The sequence below is a fragment of the Zingiber officinale genome, chromosome 7A (genome assembly GCF_018446385.1).
Source record: "Zingiber officinale cultivar Zhangliang chromosome 7A, Zo_v1.1, whole genome shotgun sequence".
In the NCBI taxonomy this organism is placed as follows: Eukaryota; Viridiplantae; Streptophyta; class Magnoliopsida; order Zingiberales; family Zingiberaceae; genus Zingiber; species Zingiber officinale.
In genome coordinates, this window is record NC_055998.1 from 17,524,876 (window position 1) to 17,537,136 (window position 12,261).

The window sequence follows — 12,261 nt, forward strand, 5'->3', positions numbered from 1 at the left end:
GCTTCCAAAACAAAACCAATAAATTTCAATGCAATGAATCTCTTAGAGGGAAATTTATGAAGGTGCTTATCTTATAGAATTCACTCGTCATTAGTCACTTGGCCAAATAGTATATTTAATATAAGGTCTTTGTTTTTAGAAATGAAATAAAAAAAAATTGACGCGGCTTGTTTTCAAAGCACGAGAGCTCAACGCTAGTTGTTTTTCAGAGATTCACCTAACACCGATACTAAATTAAGACCCTCGAGACTTAGACAAAGGGAATATGATCAATTGACTAATCAGAAACTATGCACGATGACGTTGTGAGGTGACATCTTCAATTGTAGGGTTCACACAAGTTGTTTCCTTCTCATTTCATGCGGTTGCTAGTGTCCAAAGACCTTGAACAAACGCATCGAAGTCAATGGGCCATCCTCGTGTTACAGTCAACGCATGTATATTGACAAAGTTGCACTAGAAGATAACTATTAAAAAAATACTATCAAATTTCGTCATTTGGAAATACTTTTAGTGACGTCACAAGACACGCACGCATTCAGTTCAAGAAGTCATATTTATGCATTATATATATATCATCAATCCCTCATCCCATGGAGGATGGGACCGTTACGCTGCTTCCACGCCAAGACGACGACTCGTTCAACTTTCAACTCGTCGGTCGATTTATTTGCGAGAGCGCCAGATCCCTTGCAAGCAAAGATTCCTTCTCCTCCTTCTTCGACAAGCAATCTCCTTGATTTCCACCCATATATAATCAAATCGTAATTAATTAATTAATCAATATATCTAATTTCATGGCGCTCCTCGTCCTGATCCAGTTCGTCTTCTGGGCCGTCGGGAACCTCGCCGGCCTGCTCTGCTTCGTGGCCTTCCGGGCGGCGGCGCTCCTGGTGGTTGCCGTCGTCCAGCTCCTCAAGCTTCCCCGGCAGGCCTCCATCGGCGCCCTCGATTTCGTCACCGAATTCCTCCGCTCGGTGCTGGAGCAGGCTCTCGGCTTGCTCGCTGGAGTCGTCGGCTCGGTTGCGAAAGCCCTGTTCGAGGCCGTCGCCAGCGCCGTCGCAGGGTCGGTGCAGCTAGCGGCGTCGGGTGCGGCAGGGGTGTTGGAGAAGACGAGGGAGTCGCTTGCAGAGGCGGCGGAGACGCTGCCGCAGGTGACTGAAGCGGTGTCGGAGTTGGTCGCGCAGGTCGCCAACGGGATGTTGAGCGGATGGAAGGACGCCCTTAGCTACGTCATGGAGAACGCTTTTAGCTAGCCAATACTTAATTGTTTTTTTTTTCTTTTTTTTCCCCCTAATTTCCGAGGATAAAAAAATATTAATTTGATTTTTGACTTTGCAAAAAAAAAAAAAAAAAAAAAAAAAAAGCCTGAGTTAACATACATAGAAAAAATAAATAATAAATCTAACTAATCCGGAGATGATATCAAAATAAATTAAAAAATACTCACATACTATCTAAAAATCCGACATCATTTAATCACTTCCCATTTAAAAAAAAATCTATAAATTCTGCATCATTTAATTACATCTTATTCGAAAGAAATTTTTTTATAAATTCACTATAACTAAAGATCAAATCATGAATATTCGAATGACAACTTAGATATCCTACCGAATGACCGGTCCAATTCTACGAAAATTTTTCACCGACCACCAAGATAAATCGGGAAACGTTTGCAGCGAGAGTCCAAAAACCCAATATCCTTTAATTGCGTGCCACATTTGAAAAAAAAAAAATCTTACAAATTTATCATAATTAAGACTTGAACTGCGAGTGCCTAAATGATAATCTGAATATCCTACTGCTGCACCATAATCTCAGGAACACCTAGGAACACGTCAGCTGACATAGAGAAGTGTTATTGTAGATGTGATACGTGAATATTTACCCGCACTGAACCAACACATCTGAAGTGAGCAAATTGAACTAAATTATGGATTAGCCAATGAACTGTATATGAGAAATTCTCCGAGCTTTGCAAATACTCTGGTACTAATTTCTAGGATATCCCTTCTTGGAAAACATCTTCGAATACGTGTACACGTTGTAGAGAAGAATCTTTGAGAGTTGATGCTATGATGAGCTTAAGGTTCCATTTGACATGATTAGAAGTTTCACATATCAAATAAAATTCAGTTCCGACTGCTCAAAAGCTCGTCAATTTGCCATTCGTAATTACATTGACAGCAGAGCCAGGCTTAGTTAAACCATTTTAATTCATTTTCTCTACAAACTAACTTATTCATTTAATTGAAAATCTCATGGAATAAACATTTACACACACTGCAGATACTAAAGCTCAATAAAACTAGAACATGAAGCGATTCTGAGGATGTCGAACAGCTTACATACAACATTCAGGAGAAGAATAGGTTAAGCATCAGCATCTTTCTCTACTAGCAGGACTAAAGTCATCCATGGCAGGTCCTAATTAGAAAAAAAAGGGGAAGAGGGGAATGAAAGAAAAGAAAGAGGGATCATTAATATGATCAATAATACAGGCCTTGCGTGTGTTTAATTTCTGTATGCATCCAACAAACACGTTTAGTTTTTGAAAGCTGTGCACGCAACCATGACCCATCTACATTAACACTTGGAACAGGCTAATTTATGTTCTCCAGATAATTTATGCGGACAAGAGCAACAAATCAAAATGAAAATAAGCAAAACAACAAAAAAGAAAAATAAAGTTGTGCAGAATGAAACACATCAGACCTGGGAAAATGGTAAAAAGGAAAACGATTCAAGGAAACAAAAAACAATTGGTGATTCAAGAGTTAGAAAAACAAACCTTTTTTTTGCATCAACTAAAACAAGAGCATGCCTTCATAGTAGTCCGATAGCTTCTTGCTGCTGCACATATTTTGAGGTCCTTCACAAGTTCTGTTCATATAAAAGAAATTTAGGAGAGGCCTATCATGAAGCCAATCCATCCTAATGGGAATAACTTAAACTAGAGAATAAAAGAGAGATTTTATTTCATGTAGCTACACCACCAAGCATTGAACTTGTCCCCAACAGGAATCCTTTGATCCAACTAATCCATGCCATTCACTGAATAGTTATACTGGCTATCAAAAAGTCTTCTTTTGCCCAAAAAAGGAAAAAAAATGGAAGGAAAAAAGAAAAGAAAAGGAACGTGAATTACTATGGATGCAAATTAAAGCGCAGCATACAACAGTGTACAAAATCAACATAAAACTTCAAACTATGACAAAGCTTGATACACCACCACAACAGAAAATGTTCTTCACTATCACTGAAAAAAAATGTCAAGTAACAAATGTGGAAATCTCTTTCGAAGGTAAGCCTCTGTAGAACCAAAATTGAAATATATATATAGTACATTTAAAACAAAGAAAATGATTAGATAGTTAAATTGGAAGTTAACAAGAAAATATTTATGAAGACATTTTAATAGGATAAAGAGTAGGTGGTAAAATTGAAACGAGCTTTTGAAGTCTTATATGGTTCTCATTAAACCATAAAAATTATGAGACTGCCAAGACTAAATATACTTCAAGTCAAAAGTGTTGAACAGTTGAAAATTAACACATTTCACAGAGATAAATGCTAAGATAGATGTGTATCATCAAGAAAAATGAAATAAAAAAATAACTAGATATTATTTTAATAGATAAAAAATAATAGAAACTATAGAAGTTATGGACGTGCACAAAGAAGATTTATAAATCCTATAACTATGCAGACTGAACTAAAATAGAATCGCAAGGAAGAGAGATAGGGGAGGCTTACACACACAAAAAAAACCACCCCAGTATTCTACATGCTTTAAAATGGCAAATCCAATTAAAAATTATCATAAAAATTTAGATATAAGTAATGGTATAGTTTTACATTAATTTCAGATGTGATAACACCCATGTGTCAACCTCAAATAGTAAGGATATTTGTTGTAATCTTCATAAAAATTCCTTGATTTCTTTCTTTATATGTTTTTTCAGAGAGAAGAGTCTTAGGACTAAACATATTAAGAATTCTAAGAAATTCAGACAGCATGTAGTTGAATCACATGACTCTTGCAGCTGATGGTACAAGGACAAAACAAGTTATAGTTATACAAGTCAATCACTACTTAGATAATCAAGATATTAAGTGATATCATTTACCATCTAGAGTAAGAAATATAGTCATACAATAAGCACACTTAGCTACACTGAACAATATAAAACCTAGGAATAGGAATATCCTTGATTTAGGTGACACCTACCCGATATGCGCCAGTGTTCCAGGAATTGAACACCTGCAAAGATAAAACACATGCTGATTCGAAGCAATGGAAGTGTCATAACAAGAACTTCGAAATAGAACATAGATTTCACTCCATTCAATGCTTCATCTTTGGTCCTGTTAAAAAAATCTCTTGAAGGTCATGCAGGGCCCCACAGCCAAAGATCTTTGCCAAGCATGCAAGTAGCTACCATCTTCTCCTGCAAATAAAACTCCTGGATCAGGAAAAAAAATAATGGGTACTAAGAAGTCAGCAGAATTCTTGAGGTCCAGGATAAAGGTTCTATGGTGAGGATGAGTGTGCTGGGGCATCCACAGTAGTCGAATCTTTAATTTTCCAGATCTCATTGGACAAGTCTGAAACCTTATCAGCAGAAATGCGATCACTGACAGAGCTATCAGCAACAGAATTTTGTTGTGCACAATAAACACCTTTGGAAATTGTACTGTAACCTCCAAAACCTTTCTTTGGGATACGGGCAGCAGAATTATCAACAGTAATAGAAGTATCTTCAATGTTAGCCAAATCCTCTTCATCAGTAGTGCAATTAATAATTCTGGAGTTGACAAGATTGGTTTCTTCAACGCCTAATAACCCATGACTTATATTATGATAGTCTGATTTCAGACTAGAGCCATCCTTTTTTGGTTCATCAGGGAATGAAATAGCACAATCATTCTTCCTAGCAGTAAAGTCTGCTCTGGTTGGTGAAACATCACCTCCATTGTGTACTGATCTGTGATCAAAATTTTGATGATATTTGAAACCTAAATCAGTTTTTTGCATCTGACCAGCATTATTTGCATCTACTGGATCTTCCACAGCATTCTCATTTTTTATGGAATATGTCTCAAATTTTGGTACTAGGTGCTTCCTCTCTTTGATCTTAGTGTCATCATCAGGATCCTTATTGACTACTATTACTTTAAAAGTTACATTATTAACACTATAATCCTCATTCATTCCACTGGATGTGCTATCTAGATAATTCCTATCTCCAGTAGAATCCTTCGGGAATCTCTCTTCGATTGAAAGAGCATTTGAATTATAAAGCTCCGTTCCAGAGAGATTATCAGTCATCTTCTGTATGTCATCAGAAATTTGAGATTTCCTAGATAGAGGTTCCTCGTGCATTTCCACTTTGTTTTGATCTGCTTCAGACTTGAGGAATTCATCTGCACATCGTGCACTTTTGTAAGAACTTGAACTCAAATGATATGACGATTTTTTATCATCCCTTGAGTATGTGGAATCAATAGTTAGAGTTTCCTTTTCCATTATAGCAAAATTTATTTTGTCATGCTTCTTATGACATGAACTGATAGACTTACTTGAATCTTGATTTTCAGACTGCTTATTATTCACATCAGATTCCATTCTTCCATGCTGTTTTGAATTTGAAAAATGTGCAGATCTCTTATCTCTGATTGCATCTAAGTCCTCCCCAGCTATCCCCTCATCACTATTCATTGTGCCAGCTTTCTCAGAATGGATATCATTTAATCTAGACCTTTTGTGCTTATTAGTACCTCTTTCTTTTGATGGCAGATCATCCTCAGGCGACAAGGACCTCCGCTTAGCAGCTGAATATGTTGCAACCTTATCTTCCTTGGAGTCCCTTGTCCTTTTTCCATCTATGAATGGTTCATTGCCTTTGTCTAGAGTTCTATCATCTTGCTTCATCTTTTCAGTTTTCCTTTTAGCATCCTTTTTATCTGAATGATGTCTTCGCTCCATGGATCTAGATCTAGAATGCCTATTGCGATGGGAGAAAGAATGTTGCTGCACTGGAGATCCATTTGATTTTTGAAACCTGGGCGATCTTGAACCAGCTCGAGACGACCTCTTTGCCCTGGAACTAGTGCCTTCTCTGTGATGCTTGAGTGAATGATGTTCAGCTCGAGATGACTTTCTTTCCACAGGACTTGAACTCCTACTTCTGTTTCTCCTTGAGCTAGAATAATGATCACGGGATCTTTCCCTTTCTCGTCTTCTACTATAGAGATCTCGACCATCTCTATATGTTCTTTCATTTTGACGTGAATGGCGTGATCTAACGGGTGATCTTGATCTTCGTTCTCGGTGATATCTAGCCGGAGGCGAGAAAGAATACCTACTTCTTCGGTATTTGATGGGTGATCTTGATCGAGACTTGGATTGACGGTGAATAGATGGAGACCTGTTTAAAGAAAAAAAAGTATTACTGTTAGGTAAATGGAATGGACAAGAGAGATACAGATAGATTATATAAGATTCAAACTATAGGAGAGAATCATCATGTTTAGAGTCCAAAGAAAGGTCAAAGTGATCAATTCTAGTGCTATGAAACATTGCAAGGAAGCGAAAAAGATAATGGATATAAATCTTTAAAATAGTTGACAGTCACAGTCATCTGATTTGAATAAATATCTATAAAAGAAAATCAAAAACAACAACATATATGAGCAGAGAGAAAATAGCAGTATCTACTACCTTGACTTCATGACTTCTGGGACATCAGTAACTAAACCATCCGCTTTTAATTTCATACTGATTTCAGCTGCCCTTGCCGATGCCATCTCTGTTGCAGATTTCATAGTAGCTACTCTAGCAGCCGCCTGTTGTGTAGTCATTTCTTGTTGCATCTTTAACGCCTGTCGAAATTGCATCTGTTGCATGGCAACAGCTTGCTGCATAACTGAAGATAATGATGAATTTACAAGGGAAGACTTTGAAGGGAGGGAGTTTGCCATCTCAACATTCAATGGGCGTTCCCCTACTAACACGTTGTTCAGTGCCAAAGCTGCAGTTGCTTCTTCTGCTTTAGAGTATTCTATATAAGCAAAATGTTTGGATTCTGTGATGGTACAATCAACAACAGATCCACAGTAACCAAAAAGATGTTTAAGGAGGTCGGCTGTAAGAAGCGGACTAAGGTTACTGACTTGTATCGTTTTCTTCAAAGCATCGGCTTTGGTAGTCTCATCATGTGAGCCTGCATCATGATCATTACAGGATATAAGCCAACACTTTTTTCCAAAGAAGGTCAAAGGTCTGTATTTTTGAATGGACATGAACCAGCAGATGATTCATTTGTAATTTCTAATTTCAAGAGAACCTAGGCAATTCCAAAGATCAATATGAAGTCATCTCAGATTGACAATAACTATAATTGCATTGCCAGATCACGAGTAATCAGGTAATATAATTAAATGGAATATTTGAAGCATTGAATTGCAGTAGACTATAGTTTTTACTTGCAAGCAACCAAACGCCACCATGTTGCAACTAGTTTGATAGTTTAACTTTGGATTGTTTGTACTTTGTGAGTCCATATTGTAAAAAACAAAAACCAACAGCCAGAGCAAGTAACTTATATCTAACATAACGTGCATTATTTACTGAGAGCCAACTTTCCACTTCTACACTATAATTCTAAAATGTCAGCGTCAGAGACTCTCTTGAAGATTTGTAATCAAATGAACACAGGTAAAGAAGTTAGACCATCTAAATTCTAATATGCACAGGTGAAAATTCATGTCCCAAATTATCCCTTGAGTTCTAGTTGAGCTAACAAAAACGACAAACTGAATTTAAAACATCAATCGTGATAGAATACTATGAAAAGCAAACCTGGAGTAAGGCCAGAAGATTGGGTCTGCATCTGGGCAGCATGAGCTCCAAGAATACGAGCAGCGACAATTGCTTGAGCAGCAGCCATAGCTGCTGCTGAGGGTGCCATAGGTGCCTGACTCAATGTTCCCATTGTAGAAGCGGCTGACAATGCAGTCATCAATAGGTTATGTGGTGGGTGATTGAGCTTGCATTCTGTTTTAGAGCACTGTCCATTCAAGTATTCACGGCAAATCTCCCCCAGTGATGCGCCAATGCCCTGCAAGACCACTCCTGCAGAGGACCCTGATGAAACACCAGCTGTCATGCCTAGCAGCCCTGAGAATGCTCCAGACACCGACCCAGCATAATTTGGCATGTTGGGCATCGACTGATTGACCATATTGGGGAAAGGGGACACGGCCGGCAAGCTCGCTGTGCCAATTGTGGTGCCAGCACTAAAGAAAACCGGGAACGGACTTCCCATGATCGGCTTTCCATTGCAATCAACATGAACCATGTAGTTTCCGCGTTTGGGAACAGCATAAGTCACGGCGTAGCTCCCATCCCCCTGATCCTTGACCATACCTTCCTGATCTGAGCTCCCAACTCCAACACCAGGCGAGATCTTTACATTCAGTTGGGCTCCTCCAATGGGGACCTTCCTGCTGTCGGAATCTTTCGTCACGACAGTGAAGGTGCAAGACGCGCAGGCGGTGCCTCCAGCGATCCCTGGACCGGCCGCGATACACTTGGAGGGATCCACCGGCCCGATCGGCTTGGTCGCGAGGTCCTCCGGCTCGTCCGCGTCGCTGTCAGATGACTCCCTCTCGGACTCCTCCTTGTCCTTCGCCTTCTCGAGAGCTTTGAAGGTGGCCTCGAAGGCGGCCTTGGCGGCGGCCGTCTTCTCGGCCTCGCTCTTGATTTTGGCCTCCTCCGCCTGCTTGATCCATATGGGCTTCGCCTTCGCCGCCGCCGCGCTCCGATCCGCCATGGAGCAAATTGGGACGAACCGGGGAGGCGTCCACCGGGAGCACGATGGCGATTAGGGCTGCGTCGGGAGTTTGGATTTTTTTTTTGGGAGAAAACTAATAATTGATAAAATACTAATATCGAGAGTTTGCGTTACCGATCCTGCAGACCCACAAGAATACCATATTCATCAACGGCTTATCTGGTGGGGTCCACAGTATAAATCTCGGCGACTTCAGTGGCATTTCGGATGGGCAATTATCCAAATTAGATGCTTGATAAAATATGCCCATTTTAATATCATGAATTATACGAACTCTCAGAGTTTGTAAATACAAATTAGTTCTAGGCTTCTAGCAAATATATAATAAGTAGGATTTTTAAATTTATGATTATATTTTAACAAAAAAAAATTTATTTTGAGTATCATGTGCACGCACGTGTATACAATATACATAAACATGCAATGCATTTATATTTATAGAGGGAAAGAGTTTCTTTCCCTGTATATTTATACGGAGTAACATATAATTAGTGCATCTTATTCAACCCCAATTCAGAAGCCATCTATACTAAATCTTGTTTAATAAGTTGATTTATTACTGAATTTAAGCCATAATTATTCAGAGCTCAAAATCAAAAGGATTTTCTTATCAAATTGAGATAAGAAACTATAATTATATATATACTTGAAACTATATACTAATCCTGAGTGAAGCTCAAGGATCGAGATACAATATATAAAACATATATATTTCTCCTTGGCGAAGCTTAATGTTTTAAATTACAACTTTTGTATTTACAAGAAATTAAGCTAGACGTACGTAGGATCCAGTAATTAAATGATCAATTAACAAACCAATGAATTACTGGATTAGAACTGGGAGTAGATCTGCATTTGCTTGAGTATGTGCTCGAAGTTGTCGTTGGGTTTGTCGATGGGATGACTGTGCACTCCCTCGTACGTCGTCACCACTACGCCTTCGTCCTTGGACAGCCTCTGCACTTGCTTCTTCACGTTGCACCCTTGATGTGTGCATCTGTAGTAGCTCCTGCGTTCATCGATCCATGCACGCACGCACGCAGCATACATATTAATTAGAACCGGTTAATCACCTCCTAATTCTCATGTTTGCTTGCAGTTTAATTAATCTAAAACTAATTAAGACGGCATGAATAAATATTCTGTTATTTATATTATCTTTTAATTTGATTCGAAGGGAAAACGTGAGATCGATTTGGAAATTACCTGGGGAACTTGTTGTTCTTGACGGCTTTCTGGCCGTACTTGCGCCAGCGATAGCCGTCGTCGAGGATATCCACCTGGCTCCGCGTCTGGAAGGCGAACCGGTGCCTCCTCGCCTTCTTCTCCTTCTTCTTGTTTGCCGGCTCGACCTCAGAGGCGGCGCGGCCGGGGAACGACGCCTCCGGATCAGCTAAGGATAACTGACGGGGAGAAGGCAAGGAAGTGGACGGCGGCGGCGGCGCCGCCGCCATGGATGCATAGCTTTCCATCATCGATTGCGCTAATAAAAAAACTTGCTTGATCGCTGGCTAGCTCCTCGCCAACTACTTGCTGCGATCGATCGAGAGGAATCAAGGGATTAATTGGAGTGGGAGATGAAGGGCGCGGCGGCGGCGGCGGAACGGGAGGAAGGATGGAGGGGAAGGTGAAGGGAAAATGTGGGAATATTGATTTGATTGATGTGGTGACCGGAAATTGGTGGACAACGGTGATCGAAGATAAAAGAGCAGGAGACGTGAACGGCAAGTAACTATTGTGACAAAATGGTGAAATCGGCCCTTTCAAGGGATACGGAGTCGGTCCGGGCGATCTAGTCGGATTATGGGCTATGTGCGTCGAAGTCGATAATACTCTTCCGGGCTACGTCCTTACTTCCAAGGTGATTTCGTACATTTTGAAAAAGGATAAATAACAAGAAGCTTCGTCTAGCAATTCAGATGGGCACACGGTGAGTGAGGGTAGCTCGGCCTATGGGTCAGGTCAGGCCAGATCATTAGGCTAAACAAGGTCTGAGTATCGAAACTGTTAAAAATAGATAGACCCGATCCAAGCACAGCCAAAACCGGCTCATGCTCATGGTCAAGCCCGTGCAGAGGATATCGGCTTAAAATCATGGATCATATTCGTCATGCATGGCTCGTGATAGGCGAGGTTAGGTTCGACCTTAAATGTATCATTTCTAGTCCGACTTATATATGATCCACACGCTCTATCATTCCATATATTAACAAAAATGTTAAACAAAAGATAAAATGATGAGGCAGAAGGACGTTTATCAATCACTATTCTTGGCTTAACTGATTAGACTGGTGAACAAATTGAAAGCATCACTGATCATGTTTTAATAATGTGGCAAAACACCAGAGTTTATTCTTCTAAACTACTGATTACAACACCTTTTTTTTTTTTTTTTTTTTGACTAATCTTACGATGGTTTATACTTTTTGATGGAGTTGGGTCATGTCCTACTGTTCTTAAGTTTATCTCTATAAATTATATTTATTATTTGATTTACAAGATTCATAATCATTTCTTATATTTTCTGAATAATTTGGATTACTGTGCTAAAAAGTTATTCAATGGTAAAATAAATTAGTACGGCTGAAAATAACTCAAAAAAGATGAAAGAGACACCCCATATAAAGTCATCTTTTCCGGATAAAATTTATTCTCATTTTATACCTACAATTTTTTTTAAATTTTTATAAAAAAATAAGGATAATTAGATAAATAAATATACATTAGAGACTTAAAAAATAGAAAAATTTACATGTTGAGAGTAGGAATAAATATTTTTTTACTCCATGAGGAGAAAATTAAATTTACTATCAGAAATTTTAGGACGATTGAAAAAAAATAATTTTTTTCACATCAAATTACCTTTTGTTTCTTCTTTAATTAAGTTGGATGATGATTTAGAGACGAAAATAATCTTGAGCGAGAGGAAATTATGAATAAAGGTACAAAATGAGATATGAGAAAACCAAAAAAATTCCTTTGAATTAGGCCAATCTGAAGTTGATTTCTGAAAATTCAAATCCATCTCAACTAGAGAATATTTTAGAACAAGGCAAGGAAAAACACGTGAGAACATAAAAAAACACGAAGAGTACTTGCAAATGCCGTATCTTTAATCTGGAATTCAAATCTTTAGTTTGACCAATAAATTAATAAGAGAATTATCCAATTAAAATAATAGAACTTAAATTGTCCGGGCAATTCAGTTTGACCAAGTGGAATTTCTTCATTGGAGAGGAGAACTCCAGAGGTCAATGTCACTGCCCGATTGTTGAATGCGTGCATCTGGTTACTTGAGAGGGAAGACTGGAGTAGTCGAGTCTACGCTCTTGCCATTTTCCACGACATTCTCGAATTCTAATTTTTTTGAAATGACAATTGACAATATTTAAGTTTTACT

At 38.9% G+C, this 12,261-nt stretch overlaps 2 protein-coding genes across 3 annotated transcripts; both read right to left on the minus strand.

The window, feature by feature from the left end:
- Positions 1-2,793: 2,793 nt before the first annotated feature.
- On the minus strand, positions 2,794-8,926 carry LOC122001081 (RNA-binding protein 25-like). Of its 2 annotated transcripts, XM_042555659.1 has the most exons (5): positions 7,868-8,926; positions 6,728-7,229; positions 5,587-6,434; positions 4,235-5,430; positions 2,794-2,886 (listed from the first exon to the last, which is right to left on the minus strand). In XM_042555659.1, exons 1-4 carry the CDS (start codon positions 8,838-8,840, stop codon positions 4,538-4,540), a joined length of 3,216 nt encoding a protein of 1,071 aa, XP_042411593.1. In that variant the 5' UTR covers positions 8,841-8,926; the 3' UTR covers positions 2,794-2,886; positions 4,235-4,537. The 2 variants fall into 2 exon arrangements, with proteins under 2 accessions (XP_042411593.1, XP_042411592.1); XM_042555658.1 differs by having other exon boundaries at positions 4,235-6,434.
- A 621-nt stretch (positions 8,927-9,547) lies between these two features.
- Positions 9,548-10,601, minus strand: LOC121999950 (probable WRKY transcription factor 75). The gene is made up of 2 exons (XM_042554554.1): positions 10,068-10,601; positions 9,548-9,870 (listed from the first exon to the last, which is right to left on the minus strand). The coding sequence occupies exons 1-2, from the start codon at positions 10,334-10,336 to the stop codon at positions 9,693-9,695; spliced, it is 447 nt and encodes a 148-aa protein (XP_042410488.1). The 5' UTR covers positions 10,337-10,601; the 3' UTR covers positions 9,548-9,692.
- Positions 10,602-12,261: the final 1,660 nt, after the last annotated feature.